Source organism: Callospermophilus lateralis, chromosome 8 (assembly GCF_048772815.1).
Source record: "Callospermophilus lateralis isolate mCalLat2 chromosome 8, mCalLat2.hap1, whole genome shotgun sequence".
Lineage (NCBI taxonomy): Eukaryota > Metazoa > Chordata > Mammalia > Rodentia > Sciuridae > Callospermophilus > Callospermophilus lateralis.
In genome coordinates, this window is record NC_135312.1 from 54,121,997 (window position 1) to 54,138,871 (window position 16,875).

At 35.5% G+C, this 16,875-nt stretch overlaps 1 protein-coding gene across 3 annotated transcripts in view; it reads left to right on the forward strand.

Moving 5' to 3' along the window:
• Slc4a4 (solute carrier family 4 member 4) overlaps nt 1-16,875 on the forward strand; it is a 327,804-nt gene that overhangs the window by 257,059 nt on the left and 53,870 nt on the right. For all 3 annotated transcript variants that reach the window (XM_076865382.2, XM_076865383.2, XM_076865381.2), the window contains exons 15-16: nt 2,934-3,004; nt 11,507-11,698. In XM_076865382.2, coding sequence (XP_076721497.1) covers nt 2,934-3,004; nt 11,507-11,698 — 263 coding nt within the window. The remainder of the gene's footprint in view (nt 1-2,933; nt 3,005-11,506; nt 11,699-16,875) is intronic.

Below are 16,875 nucleotides of genomic sequence, written 5' to 3' on the forward strand. Positions count from 1 at the left end.
TGATTGACTCTGTAATACTAGGAAAGTAATCTTGTTTCAGAGTCCATCTATTATACAAATCAGGTATAAAATTATGCCTATGATTTGTTCTAGGGTGTTTTTATTTTAAATTTTTTATTTGTTTTAATTAGTTATACATGACAGTAGAATGCATTTATGCACTTCGATATACATAGATGGGATATAATTTCTCATTTTTCTGAGTGTACATGTTGCAGAATCATATTGGTCTTGAAGTCACATATATACATAAAGTAATAATGTCTGTTTTATTCTACTATCTTTCCTATCCCCACATCCCTTCCCCTCATCTCTCATCACTTCCTTCTACCTAATCTAAGGTAATGCTAATTCCTCCCTAGTACCCCCTACCTTATTGTGAATAGCATCCACATACTAGAGAAAACATTTGGCCTTTGGTTTTGTGGGACTGGTTTATTTCACTTAGCATGATATTCTCCAACTCCAACCATTTACTGACAAATGTCATAATTTCACTCTTCTTTAAAGCTGAGTAATATTCCATTGTGTATATATATCACATTTTCTTTATGCGTTCATCTATTGAGGGACAGCTAGGTTGGTTCCATAGTCTAGCTATTGTGAATTGAGCTGCTATAAACATTGATGTGGCTGCATCACTATAGTATGCTGATTTTAAGTCTTTTGGGTATAAACCAAGGAGTGGGATAGTTGGGTCAAATGGTGGTTCCATTCCCAATTTTCTGAGGAATCTCCATTCTGCTTTCCATAGAGGTTGCACCAATTTGCAGTCCCACAAGCAAGGTATGAGTGTGCCTTTTTCACCACATCCTCGCCAACATTTATTGTTACCTGTGTTCTTGATGATTGCCATTCTGATAGAAGTGAGATGAAATCTTAGAGTAGTTTTGATTTGCATTTCTCTAATTGCTAGAGATGTTGGACACTTTTTCATATATTTGTTGATGAATTGTATTTCTTCTTATGAGAAGTGTCTTGTTCAATTCCTTTCCCCATTTACTGATTGGGCTATTTGTTGTTGTTTTTGGTGTTAAGTTTTTTGAGTTCTTTATATATCCTAGAGATTAATGCTTTATCAGAGGTTCATGTGGTAAAGATTTTATCTCACTCTGTAGACTCTCTTCTCAGGTTATTAATTGTTTCCTTTGCTGAGAAGAAGCTTTTTAATTTGAATCCATCCTATCTACCATTTATTGATTCTTGATTTTACTTCTTGTGCTTTAGGAGTCTTGTTAAGGAAGTCAGATCCTAGGCCAATGTGATCAGATTTGGGTCTATTTTTTCTTCTGTTAGGCTAAATGAACAAATGGAGTAATTTAATAAAACATTAAGCTTTTTAGAGCAAAATAGTAAAAAAAAAAAAGGCCTACCAAATTATTAGTACTAATAATTTACTAACATTTTCCTTTTTAGGACTAGATTCTTGTTTCATTTTATTGTTTAAACCAGGTGTCCTTTAGTCCATTTGATTCTCTCTGATTTATAAAAGAAGCAGAGTAAGAAAATGTCTAGTGTGCCTATGACAGAAAAACCCTGAAAATCCCTACCTTTAGGCTAATAGTTTCATATTGCAGAACCTTCAAAGATCAGAGTGGATTCCAAAATTGAGCAAAACTTGGACTTAGATTAAATCTTTTCTCTCCTTTAGTTTGTTTTCCTTATTTTTTTTTCCTTCTGCCTTTATCAGCCCTTATTTATTTATTTATTTATTTATTGTCATTAAAGACTCATCTTTCTAGTTTCCTTTATTAACAGTAAACAAATATTTTTGACTTTTTGTTAGTTAAGAACCAGACTGGTTAGATTCTAGAAAAAAGTAGTAAACAAGGCATTCTCTTCTCTTTCTCCATCCTCCATCTCATATTTAAAATGTCATCCAACAAATAAACAGTGATGTGTTTTTCTTTTAAGGTTGGCATCAGCAGGATCTGAAACATGGCAAACTAAGAGTCGGGTTAAGGGCTTTGATTGGATGGGGTGAGGACCATGCTAATTTGCATTTCAAATGTTAAATCAACTATGAGGTCCTCAAAGACATAAAATGATAGTTGTAATTTTGTATTTCCATAAATAGAGAATAGTCTGTGTTACAATTTATTTTATAGTATATGTCTTCTCATAAGAAGAGAGATTTATGGGACTGGGGTTGTGACTCATTGGTAGAGCACTTGCTTAGCATGTGCGAGGCCCTGGGTTCGATCCTCAGCACCACATAAAAATAAATAAAATAAAGGTATTAAAAAGAGAGAGAGAAAGATTTATCTGATAAACATTTTAATAAAAATATTATGTTTTAATTTTCACACCCATAAAATTTTGAAAAATGAATAAAATATTTTCAAAGGGATTGGTTTAAGAAATGAATTAAGTTCTTCAGTGATATCTTAAATAAAGAAATGATGCCACATTTTATAATAGTAATTTTTAAATTAGATTAAATATTGTTTTCCTTTAAATTTACATTATTTAGTTAGTGCTTATTTTTACCATTTGCCATGATATACTTTCTCACATGTGGTCCAAATTTCTAAAAGTTACTTATTCTTATTTAGTTAAGATCCAATTTATGAGATTTTTACTGTACATGAAGCCAGTGATCAACTTAATCATTAGCAATCATTTCTTTCATTAGTCAAAATATATTGAGTGTATTTTAGTAATATATATTTTTTTGAACTGAAACAAATTTTAATTCCATTTCCTTAAATGTTGTTTCTTATCAGATTAGAGCACAACAGATGTGTTTAAATCTTTGATTATTTTATCTAGATAAAATGTGAAGTTATAATAAAAATTTATTGTGCCCTTTTGTTGCTATTGAAGAATTTTTAATAGCTAACTTTATTTAAAGAGAGACATGAACTATGCTTTTAGATTGTTTCTGTTTTATTTTTATGGTAAAAAATTGTCCAATTGTCCTTTTCTTACAGTTAATATCTCAATATCTAATGATACCATACTGGCCCCAGAGGATTTTCCAACTGTTTCTTCTACTGACATGGTAAGTGACTTAAATTTCAAACCACCTGTCTGCTGACCGTATTCTGTGTACTTTTTGTAATAATAATATTCATAATATGATGTCATCTCCAATTCTGCAATCCTAACATGAATGAACATTTAATAATCCTTGGTAGTAGAGAGACTGAAAAAGAACACTTTTATTTGCTCTAGTTAACCTTTTTCCTCCTGTTGAAAAGAAATCGAAGCCACAGTTTATTTGTAAAATGCTTTCGAATCTTCATAAGAAATTAACTTCTATATTCCATTAACTGTGACCTTGAAATATTTTCACAAGGAAAAATGAGAGTTGTGGAAAAGAGAGTCTGGTATTCTCTCAGTAGCATGGTTAAGAATTCTGACTGGCCAAATGGTGCTGTGTTCTCTTCACTAAGGGAGATTGCAGCAGGACATTTCCCCTGTCACTTAGAAAGGCCTCCATCACATGGTATCCTTTCCCATGGCTTGTAACCAAGGATCTTCAAGGGACTGGAACTAAGCTTTAAAAATGAGCTGTTTTGCATGGAAGGTCACACACTGGAAGGAGACTTTTATATGGGAGAAAAAGGGGAAAGTGCCATTTCAGGCTTCTGATTGTGCTCCTTTTATGCTGAATATGGAATCTTACCAAAGAATATCAGCCTTTCAGTTTTAAAGACAGAAAGGATAATACCTTGTATTGATAGAGTGCCCATCTCTCAGGAGACCAGAACACTTCTGCAGATATTATGGAGTGAGTGCCCACAACATCCCTTTCAGAGATGATGTTTTGTATCCTTCCTGGGCAACTCTTACATGACCCCATTTCTCTCTTATTTTCATATTCTGTGGCTCTCTTCTTGACTTCTTTCCTTACTGTTAGAGTTTTCTCTGACTTCAAACCTTACCTCTCTATTTTTTCATGTTTGATTTTTTTTGTGTGTGTGTGTGTGTGTGTGTGTGTGTGTGTGTGTGTTTATGAGAGAGACAGACAGAGAAAACAGGGTCTGCATAGTGCTTCATGTAGAAGGACTTTGAGTGACTTTTTGTGCCAGACTGCCTGGTTTCAAATGCAGAGCCCGTAACTTAACAGACTGTAGACGCTTCTCAGTGATCTATCTGTAACATGGTAATGATAATAGTTCACAAGTAGCATAAAGGTCAAATTAATAGATAGGCCATGCTTAGCAGGCTGACATATAGTCATCTTTCTTCCGGTGTTGGGTATGTTATTATTCTCTTTATTATGACCACACCACTAAACCATTCTACCTCCATAACACAGAAGGTTAGTAGGGAGAAGTTAGAAGCCACTGCTTTTGATAGACTGCTGATTCCTCTGTTTGCTTGACCGTGGCAGCTCTGCTACCCTGAACCTTTCCTAGGACACGCAGTCATCAGCACTTCATTTCTTTCTTTCCATTTTAGTCGTAATTGATGATGAGAAGGTGCAGTAGAAGTGACATGCAGCCCCTGGGCCAGCAAGCCTGCCTCTCATAGGGCCCCCCTGAGAGCATCCTGTCAGAGGAAGGAAGGCCTTTTCCCTTCAGCTTCATTAGCATGAAGACAAGTTTTCTTCTTCCTGGTGGTAGGGGTATGTTTCAGCGGGAAAGAGCAGGAAAGAGCAGGAAAAGGGGACATTTGAGCATCTAGATAGAGACTAGAACTCTAGAAAAAGAGGCAGGATTTTCAGCATTTCCATTTATTGTTGAAACCATTGTATTTTATTTTGTCTTACCTTACCCAATTTTTCTGTAGATTTCTCACTTGTCATTTCCCTTTAACCTGCAAATGATTTTTTTTTTCTTTTAAGAAAGTCCCTGAAAAACATTGAAACCACACCCAGCTGATGGATAGTGTATTTAAATGAGGAGCATTAAGATCTGCTGGCTTCCAGTTTCTAGCTCTCAGGAAGGGCCCAGGTTTCAAACTCTGATATAAGTCCCTTCTGAGCAAGTGTTTGAAAGGATTAGTTAATATTTGTATTAACATCAGATTTCTCTTTTTATAAATTATATTGAGACATCTTTTACAGTACACAGTTCTGAAGCATTCACTGAAGTGAGTTTCAACAGTTGTGTACACGATGCAACTACCATCCAAACAAGAGAAAGAATATTTCCATCATCCTGAAAGTCCCATGGAATGCTGTGCATCTTGTTTTGTTCCTCAGCTTTATTAGCCTTGGGAGATATTTCTTTGCCTAATTTCTCTATCCTAAACCTTCAGAGGGCAGATTCCTTAGTCCTTTAAGAAGGCTTCTTCCCGCTGAATGTCTCAGAGAGGTTTCTCTCAGCTCTGATTCCCTGCCTCCCATCTTTTTATTTATTTATTATTTTTAAATTTTTTTATTTATATGACAGTGGAATGCATTACAATTCTTATTACACATACAGAGCACAGTTTTTCATATCTCTGGTTGTATACACAGTATATTCACACCAACTGGTATCTACATACCTGTACTTGGGATAATAATGATCATCACATTCCACCATCATTAATAACCCCATGCCCGCTCCCTTCCCCTCCAACCCCTCTGCCCTATCTATAGTTCATCTATTCCTCCCATGCTCCTGCTCCCTATCCTACTATGAATCAGTCTCCTTATAACAAAGAAAACATTTGGCATTTGGATTTTTGGGATTGGCTAACTTCACTTAGCATTATCTTCTCTAACTCCACCCATTTACCTGCAAATGCCATGATTTTATTCTCTTTTATTGCTGAGTAATATTTCATTGTGTATATATGCCACATTTTTTTATCCATTCATCTATGGAAGGGCACCTAGGCTGGTTCCACAGTTTAACTATTGTGAATTGTGCTGCTGTAAACATTGATGTGGCTGTGTTCCTTCTTAAGAAAGTGACTTTCTTGCCTTTGGTAGGAGCTACATGTGTCTAAAAGAGATTTCTCTCTGGTCTCCAGTTCAACCACCAATCTTTCATGTCTTGTGGTGCATTTGGCAAAGACCATGAAAAAATTTGGTGAGTGAATATACATCCTAGGACTCCTTTGAATTCTAATCTGCAGTCATTAAAATTTCGTTTGAGATTTGACTTATTTCTCCTCATTTGGATGTATCTTTCACCTGCTGTATCTTTTACCTGCTGCTCTGTGATGAAGCAGCCCTGGGTCTCTTCTGTTATGAAGGACTGGTACTATTTTGAAATTTTGTTTATTTAGATTTCTTTGCATCCTCGTCTACTTGATCTTAACCTTTTGTTTATAGTATCACCCTCAATTATATGTAAAAGGCCCATATTTTATCAGTCAATACTCAAGGAGAGTAGTGTAGGACCTTTATTTATTTTTTGCTTATTATATTATCCAGTGAAGCATATCATGTCCATGCAGAGATGCTGTTAATCATAGGACTAAGAACTATTACCGTCACATAAATTATGCTTGACAGTCAGACATGGAAGCAAAAGTGGTTTGATTTGATGTACCTTCAGGGTGATTCTAGGAGTTAACATTCATTTTCACGGGAAACGGAATGTCATATTAATCTCCTTGTGCATAGCATCCTTGTGATTTTTCTCCCATTGAGAAAGTCAAGTGTAAACATCATTTTGTCCTTAAGTCTCCTTGGATACATGTGCTCTTATTTTCAAAATTATTACAGAAAGTTCCAAATACACACTAAAATAGAAGAGTATAAGTGACTCTTATGTACACAGCATCTCACCTTTAATGGCTCTCAGCATTTGCCCCAACCTGCCTCATATCGCTCACTTTTTCATTTGGGGATGATGCTATGATGTTTACATATTGAAATAAATCAGTCAGCATACATTCTACTGTTAAGAATTTTATTATTTGTTATTATTTATTTGTAATTATTTATTATTATTTATGTATTCTACTTAGTTGTACATGACAGCAGAATACATTTTAATTCATTGTACACAGATGCAATGCAACATTTCAATTCTCTGGTTGTACACAGTGTAGAGACACCATTTGTGCATTCATACATGTACCTAGGGTAATGATGTCTATCTCATTTCACCATCTTTCTTCCCCTCCCCTTTGCCCAATCCAAAGTTCTTCCCTTCTTCCCACCATCATGGATCAGCATCCACTAATCAGAGAAAACATTTGGCCTTTAGTTTTTTTGAGATTGGCTTACTTCGCTTAGCCTAATATTCTCCAGCTCTATCCATTTACTTGCAAATGCCATGATTTTATTCTCTTTTAATGCTGAGTAATGTTCCATTGTGCATATATACCATAGATTCTTTATCCATTCATCTATTGATGGGCATCTAGGCTGGTCACTCATGCATTTTTTAATTTTTTTTTTTTAGTTGTAGATGGACACAATGACTTTATTTTGTTTTTTTATTTATTTTTATGTGGTGCTGAGGATTGAACCCAGTGCCTCACATGTGCAAGGCAAGCGCTTTACCGCTGAGCTACAACCCCAGCCCCCACCCATGCATTTTTAATAAGGACTTATTGGTTAGGCAAATGAAGCACTGTGTGTCCCCCCACATCAGCATTTTTGTTCATAGCATCTAATTCGTTTTCTTTCTTTTTGTGAATACATGAAGAAATACACATCCAGAGTTGGTCACTGGTATTTCTGTGTTCATTGCTCCCTTACTCTGTCATTCCTAAATCTAATTGATTTAGCATTACCAAATTTAACAAATAAAAATAAATATTGATAAATATTTAATAAACAAATAAAAACAAGTATTGAACAATATGTTAATATAACTATGTCCTAAATAGTGCATAGGGACTGGCTTAATAATAAAAATATTATTCATTGTTTAGCTGAAATTCAAGTGTAATTGGGAATCCTGTGTTTTACCAGGTAATTCTAAATTGAAAGTTATTTTACTTTAATTTTGTCCTCTAGATAGAAAGGGTAAATTGATAGAGTTCTTCCTTGACTGTATCAAATATTCCAGACCTGATGAAAGATTTTATTCACTCAGTTAAGTAAGATTTCTCTGGTGCCCACTGTGTTCTACCTTGAACTCTCCTCTGTCTTGGTCTGCTATTTTCCCCCTTCCGTATTTTATTTATTTGTTTTTTTGGTGATGCACAGTCCCTTTGGCCCTCAAGCTCTATACTTTTATCAGTTTTGTCTTTCAGCCATCCCAGTCCAACAGTTGTTCAGTCTTTATCTGTCTTTCCCTCTCTGATCTCTTTTTTTTTTTTGTCTTTTTTTCTCTGTTCTTGTTATTCCAGCTACCCCTTTCCCCTTTCATCCCCATTCTTATTCATGGAAACACCTCAAAAGTCTTCACTAACCCTGAGAAATTTGTTTTGACCTTGCAGGGCTCATGTGTTCTAGCTTATTCTTCATTACTGTATTCCTTGGGAAAAAAATAGTCTGTAATTAATTGCTGTTGGAATTTTTTCACTTCCATTCATATCTCAGCCCATTGTACTTCTCCTCTTACCTTTCACTCTGATGACTTCCACAAACTTTTTCTCACTCCCATGGATGCACAGGATGGTTCACAGTCTTTTTTTCAACATCTTTGTAGTTATAGTAAGTCTGATCGATCCAGGGATCAGATCTTTACAGATGACTTTTAAGTCAATGTCTCCAAACTTGACATCTCTTCTGGATTCAGCTCTCCTGGCTCATTAGACATCTCCTCAAGCATTTCCAAAGTCATACCACTAAACTGCAGTACAAATGAAAATAGAAAGTTATAAGTATCCTAAGAAAAAGACAGAATATGTTGTAAGAGTTCTGATAGGCAGAGGGGAATTCTGTTCCCATTTGTCTTGTTCCTAAAAGTTCTGATTTTGTAATTTAACCACTGCACGAAGAATTTTGCATAGGATATAAAGATCAAAACCACAGAGAATCATCTCTAAAGGGGTTAAGGACAGTGGTAGTGAAGTGAGCTCAGTTTCCCCCATCAAGCCTGTAGGAGGTAATGGCTTAACAAAGATGGTAGTGATGGGCATGGGTTAATTTCTTCATGAAATGGATCCTGCCAGAAGATATACAGAGTTAACCTTCATTGACATCAGCTGATATGAAATGACAACTCTTAAATAATAAGGATAATACAGATGTCTTTTCAGTGATATTTAAATAGAATCATTTATTTGATATAGCTTAAGTTTTATGGGAGAAGAAAACTGTGTGTGCAGAAATATTATACATGCTGAGATCATGGAAGCTGCCTAAAGGTTTTAAACTGAAGTCCCTAGGGAAAGATGCTGTTTGGAGGCAAAACAAATTTGATATAATGATATAGAGAATTATTTGGGGCTTACAAAATATGGATGCTGGTATTTTATGTTAATGTAAGCAAGAAAACATGCTCATCATTTATTTCATGTACATCTGTGCAGTTTCACTTCAATCTGAATCTTTGTAAGAAAATTGATAAAACTGCCTATTGTGATTGTTTCAATGCATCTCACCTCTTTGGGGAACTCTATGAAGAGGATACTTGCTGATTATCAAAATGCAGAAGTGAAATTTGGGTACATTTTTGCTGATTTTTTTAAAAAAGAAATCTGTTACTATTAGTATCTCTAAACTTTAAATGCATTTTCCTAAAATCATCCACATGCAGAAATCTAAAAAGTAAAATGAGACATGATTAATCACCTTTTCCAGGAGCAGGGTTTGATAAAAAAGCAGTTATGCAACTCAGCTGTTTACAAGTTGAAGTTAACATAGAAAAATATTTCAAGGAAAGACCTAGAGTTTATTTTTTTTTATTGACTTATGTAAGCACTTTACCTTTTGAGCCCTATAAAAATATGAACTCTTTCTGTCCAGAGAGTCTTTTATAACTAGATTGCTCATATCAAGAGAAATTTATAAAATGGTAAAAAAATGTTGGTGATATGGGTTTGGTGTGAGGCAGATCTCTTTCCTATAATGGACAGGAGACATTTATCTGTCCACATGTATTTGCATGGTGTTTTCAAATAACTCTTCTGTTAGCACATGATATACTTATTAGTCCTGGACCCATAAGGATAGAAGTTAAAGTATTTAGAATGTTTCTAAGCTGAGACACCCATCCTTTACACCCAACCACATTGGCATTCATTTAGACGGGTAAGATTTCAAAATCTATCTCCTGGAAATGGCCATAATTGTCAAGGTATACAAGAAAACTTTTTGTATATCAAAAGAAACTCACTCAAAGTATAAGCATTTAAGAAGACTCAAATATAAGAAATAGCTGCACAGGAATTTTAGTAATAAAGGGGAATGAGCTACCAGGAAACTGCTTATCACAGAAAATGTTCAAGCAGAGGATGAATGATCATCTTTCAGGACAATTGAATACTAAGGGTTTTGAAAAATCACGTGAAATTATCTCTAGATTTTCTCCACACTGTAATATTCTAGAAAAAGTTTCTTAGGCTTAACAGCCATTAATTTTAATTAGCCAGTAATTCAAGTAAATTGTTTTGGAAACAGAATCTACTACAGGAATTTCAGGTGCTGTTCTCAATAAAAACAGTGAAAGAAAGAAGCAGTTTGGGACATGGAAGGAGTTAAACAAGGATGTGGTCCCAGCTGAGTTTAGCATTAGCCTAACTCTATGGGGAGTTCCAGGGCCTAAATTGTGCCAAAGAGCTGCTTCTACTTTGAAACAAATAGGTTAGTTTTTTTCTCTCTGTTGGTGATGGTCAGTAATGGGCTATGAGAGACTCTAGCAGTCCAGGTAAGGTAGCTCTTGTGTGGTTAAAGGCAGTTCTCCAGAAAAAGAGCCAGTTGTGAGCTAATAGCAGCTAATTAATAGAGCACCTTGGGGTGAGTGCCTGGCCATACTGATAATAGCCAAAGGGTTCTGCTGCGTATTAGAAACAGAAAATAGAGGAATGAGCTGCAAGAGAGGAGTGCAGCACTGACATGACAGCAATATATGAAAAGTGGCTTATACATTTGAGGCCATGTAATATAGGGATAGTGTCCTGTACAGGAGGCCACTGACTTTAAGACATCACAGCCATTCTAATGATGGATGCCAGTAATGCTGACCTGGAGTTGACAAGAAAAAATGAGAAAAGAAGTAGTCTATCTGAAAAGTGCTCGCTGAGTAGTGAGCCTGTTGAATGTTGAGAGCATTAATAGGGCCATCAAGCAGATGCATACAAAGCTCTGCACTGCCAAAGTACTTTTTGAACAAGAAAGGTGTTTCTGAGAGTCTCCTATTTGAGACTTAGGATGTTCATGTACCTCAGTTTACTCTCGGAGCATTGACAGGAAAGGACTTTGGGGTTTGTTTCCATTCAACAAATGGGTGATTGTAAGGTGGCAGCACAAGCTAGGTAACAGGCTGCATCTTTCTCATGTAGTTTCAGTAATTGCTCATGTCTGTGTCGCCTCACCTGTTATTCCAGTAAAGTCTTACCAGGTTTCATTCTCTAAAGATTGTCTCAGAATTTTGCAGAAACTTTTACTATAATCCCTATATTGTCCATCAAGTATCAAAAGCTATTTTTGACATATCAGTATTCCCTAAAAACAAAAAACAAAAACAAAAAAAACCTCTTTTTTTTTCTTCTTCAGTACCATAATTCTACCTTTGACTGGGAATTTTTGTCGAAGAAGGAGTGTTTGAAATACGGAGGAAAGCTTGTGGGGAACAACTGCGATTTTGTCCCTGATATCACACTTATGTCTTTCATCCTCTTCTTGGGCACCTATACCTCTTCTATGGCTCTGAAAAAATTCAAAACCAGTCGTTATTTTCCAACCACAGTAAGTATCTGAGATTTAAATAATGTTTGTTGGATTTGCACTGCATCAACAGTAATACAATTTTAGTTTTTATTGGTGCATTATAATTATACATAATATTGGGATTCATTATGATATATTTGTACTTGCACATAACATAATCTAGGGAAAGGGAGATACCAGAGAATGAAATTGCATAATAATACAGTTTTACAAAATGAAAATGGACCTATGGTTCACTTGGTCAATATAATTTTGTGCACTTTAAAAATTACATTCCAGTTCATATGGTATGTGTTTAACATAATTGAAACCCAGCTTTGAGAAACCTTCCAAAGATTGGGTAGCATAATTCTATAATAAAATCTGTCATAGTTTTGAATGTACTGAAAAGTAGAATATGTCTAAGAATTATTGAGTAAAGAAAAAGACCTTGTAAAGGTATAATATGTAAGTATATGAGGGGAAAACTCTTCATATTAATCAGGAATATCTGTGTTGTGGAATTTCTTGTTCATTGGCTGTATATGTGAGTATTTTCATACTTGAATTATAGGCTCTAGGAGTAAACTTAGATGGTATTGTTACACTAGTATTGGTGTAAGATATGACTGTCAGCTGAGCCAAATTTTCCTTCTCATAGTGATTAATGCCAGAGTACTGATAATTGAACTGGTTTGTGCAGACTTCCTGTCTCCCATTAATATGCTTGAGTGAACTTGAAGTCAAACTGTGGTTCTTTGAGACTACAAGATAAGGCCAACATTTAGATAATAGCATTTTTTTGTTTACTTGTAGAATGAATCTAAGATAATGCTTTGCTTTACAGCTTGGTTCTTAGTATTTAGGATGTCAGTATTTCTTAGCTAATCTGAATTACACCTGATTTCTATCAGTGACCTGCTCTATACACCTGGCATCTCATGAAATCTCTCCTTTGTTTTTTGTGTAGAAGAACTTTAGAAGTTGAGTAGCACTCAGTGAAAGGCTTTTTTTTTTTCTTTCTAATTCCTAGGAAATGAAACTTAAGATATTCACTTTCACCCAAGATATTTTGGACTCTCTTATTCTTCTTATAAAATTGAAAATAAAGGGAAGGGTTGATAATAAAATGTCTAGAATTAGATGGCCCAAGGAATGAAAAACTTCCACCAAAGAAAATGTAAAAAGAAGTGTTCAACTTAATTTTCTAATGGACATCACAAACTGGTGGTTCACACACAGAATTGAGCGCACAGCCATTCTTTGTTTAGACAACAGTGTGTAAACACACACATATACAATTGAAGCCTTAACTAGAACCTGTACTTTGAGGTAGTCATTGTCTTTACAATGGTCTGTTGTCTGAGACTTCCCTACATACTGGACATGGTGGTGCATGCCATAATTCCAGCTACTTGGGAGGCTGAAGCAGAGGATCACAAGTTCAAGGCTAGCCTTGGAAATTTAGTGAGACCTTGGATAAAGTGTCCCTGGGATGAATCACCAGAACAACAACAACAAAAAGATATCCTGCATCACACAGGCAGACTAGGTGCCTGTTTCTGACTGTACTAAGTTACATGTTCAGAAATGTGCTTACTTGATCTTTTTTTCAACTGAGTTTTATATAAAATAGATTCCTTGATAAAGATCTTTGGGGACAATTGCTTGTCTACTGAGGTTTTTCCTTCATAAGTATTAGTTCATTGGGCATTCTTGGGTTTTACTTGTTTATTTATTTATTTATTTATTTATTGCTTTTTATTCTTTTGGTACTGGGGATTGGATCTAGGAGTGCTTAACCCTAAGCTTACCTTTATTTTTTATTTTGAAACATTGTCTAACTAAATTGCTAAGGCTCGCTTTAAACTTCTGATCCCCCTGCCTCAGCCTCCCAAGCCACTGGGATTACAAATATGTTCCACCATGCTTGGCTTCATTGCATTTTTTTTTTAATTTGTAGTTGTGTATGGACAGAAAGCCTTTTGTTGTTGTTGTTGTTGTTTATGTGGTTCTAAGGATCAAACCCAGTGCTTCACACATGCCAGGCAAGAGCTCAGCTGCTGAGCCCCAGCCCCAGCCTTTTAGTGCCATTTTTAAACATTGTTAAAGTCCAGTGTTATTTAAGGATAGTAGGTAGAAAAGTAGAAAATTTAGAATCTTTATAATTTACAAAATAAACTTTCTCCTTTCAGATGAAGGGAGAACAATTATGTTTTCAATTGTTAAATAATAATGACATATATTTAGAGGATACAAGGTGATGTTTTGGTATTTGTATACATTATGGAATGATTAATCCAAGCTAATTAACATACCTATAATCTCACATATTTATCATTTTTGTGATGATAAAATTAAAATGTACTCTTTTAGTAAATTTGAAATATGCAATATATTATTATTAATTATACTTACCAAATTGTGTAATGAATCTCAAAAATGTATTCCTCATGTCTAACTAAAACTTGTACCTTTGACCAGCATCCCTTACTCTTCCCTCTACTTTCTACATCTACAAATTCATCTTTTTAAAGTTCTGCACCTAAGAAAGATCATGTAGTGTTTGTCTTTCTGTGCCTGGCTTATTTCACTTAGCAGAATATCTTCCAGATTCTTCCACATCATCTCAAATCACAACATTTTCTTTTTTTAAAGAATAGTATTGCTTTGTGTATACATATATTCTATCTTCATAAACCCATTGATGAACAATTAGGTTAATTCTACATCTTGGCTATTGTAAACAATGCTGAAATGAACATGGTAATATGGATAGTCTTTAACTGATTTCATTTCCTATGAATATGTACTGAGTTGTGGGATTGCTATACCGAATGGAAGTGTTTTAGGTAGCAGTTTTTGTTGCTCTGACCAAAATACGGGACAAGAATAATATAGAGGAAGGAAAGTTTATTTGGGGATCATGGTTTCAGAGTTCTCAGTCCACCAACAGCCCAACTCCATTTTTCTGGGCCTGAGGTGTGGCAAAACATCATGGCAGAAGGGTGTGGAGGAAGAACCAGCTCAGAGCACCGCATGCAGGAAGCAGAAAAAGCTCTGCTTACCAGGAACAAAATATAAACCCCAAACTCATGCCCCCAGTGACTCACCTTCAGTCACTCATTCCCTTGCAGTTATCATTCAGTAATCTATATCAGTGGATTAATGAACTGATTAGATTAAACCTCTCATAATCATTTTATCTCTAAACTTTCTTGCATTGTCTCCCACATGGTCTTTGGGGGGCATCTCATATCTAAACCATAACAGGTAGCATTGTTCTTTTTGCTTAAGATCGCTCTGCTATTTGGGGTCTTTTGTGTTTTCATATAAATTTTAGAATTTTTTTTTTCTATTCTGTGAAAAAATGTCACTGAAAATTTTATAGGAAATGCATTGAATCTCTAAATACTTTAACAATATTAACATTGGACATAGTTATTTATTTGTGTCTGTATTAGTTTATCATTTCTTTATAAATTTCAAAATATAGATCATTTACCGCCCTGATTAAATTTATTCCTGAGTATTTTGTTTTTTATGAGGTTATTGTAATTGGGAGTGGACCTGACACCTGTACTAATAGGGACTGGCCTAAAGCCTCTACTAAGAGACTGGATGCCCAGATGTTGACCTGATGATGAGGGAAATGATCTGGTGCTAGGGGAAGTTTGGATCCCAAGGATGCTAGAGCTAACCCAATCTGAGTTACCTAATCTGGAGCCTAAGCCAGTGGAGTTGATTTTGCAGTGGAGCAGACAGGAGACCAGGTCCCCAGGGAATCCCTGAAATCTGGAGCCAGACTGGTGTTAGGGCAGTACATGGGTATCCGTCTGGAGTTTGAGACCCAGTGGGTCCTCCTGGTGCTGGATTTTACTGAGGAAGGTCCATTGTTTGTGTTTGAGGCAAAGTCTGAGGCTTGCTTCCCTGTCCTTCCCCCAAGTAGGTCTCCCACCAGGTGGTGCTGCCTGGGGTTTGAGGAGTAGTGATGTGGGTAATTTTCCTTTCTGCTCTTTTCAGTGTGTTTTCTTATTTCTTGGTTAGACCCATGTGCTCTTAGCCATTACAAAGATGTTTTCTTATATAGTTGCTTGCTCAATCTCATGTTTCTGTGGGGTAATGAGTATTGGAAAGTCCTATTCCACCATCTTGCTGACATTACTCTCAGACCAAGTAGACACATAGAGAGCAGTAACTCCCAAATTGAGACTAGCTCTTCAGACGTAAAAAAAAAAAAAATTCCCCTTACAAAAGGCTAAGCTCCTAAATTTTTAGGCATTGATAAATGTTGCTGAGAAAGTGAAAACAGAAGAACAATGGCAGTTTAGTTAAAATTTCTATTAAGAAGGTTCTTGGCATAGTTTAGAATTGTATTATCAAATCACAAAATAAACAGAAGAAAAAGTGGTTCCTAAGGATCAGTATGTAAATATGTTTACAGTTAAAAAAACACATACATGAATACATATACATTCATACGCAAATAGTAAGACCATCATTTCATTTCTCTTATTTGTCACAATATGTTTTAATTTAAACCATCATTTAGAAGGGTCATTTCTGAGGGTAAGAGCAGATAGGTGTATAGTTTATTACAGTTGCTTACTTTATCACTAAGCATACGCTTAAGTACTATAAAAGTCATTTATTGCTATGAAAATAATCAAGGCTAATGATTGTTCTCAGCTCCTTACACCAACAATTCACATGAAACCTCTAAAAACTCAGTATGCTAATGCTGAGTGACAGTTCCCTTGTCATATAAAATGTCCCCCTCTCCTTTAGCTTACACAGTCATTTCTGTTTTGCACTGTCACTTCTTTACATTTGTGTGGGTTGGCAGTCGGCTAAGACTATAAGCTGCTTGAAAACTCTCATACTTCTATTTTGTTCCTCATGTCAACCAGCAGAGAATTGGCTGCAGACTAGATATTCAGTACTTGTTAGCTAGTGGAAACCATTCAAGTAGAGATAAATGCTGCATTCTGTAGGAAGAACACAGATGTAAGAACCCAGAAACTGTAGATTCTAGTGCCAGCACTGCCATTAACTGTTTTCCCTGTGATAGCTAACTGCAGACTTTGGGTACCTCATTTACAAAGGGAAAGAGCTCAGTTAGGTGATAATTAACACCCTAATAAGCTCTCGTAGTTTTGTGATTTTCAAGAGTTTTCTGGCTCTATTTGCTAAAGGAAATAAATTCTCCATATCAT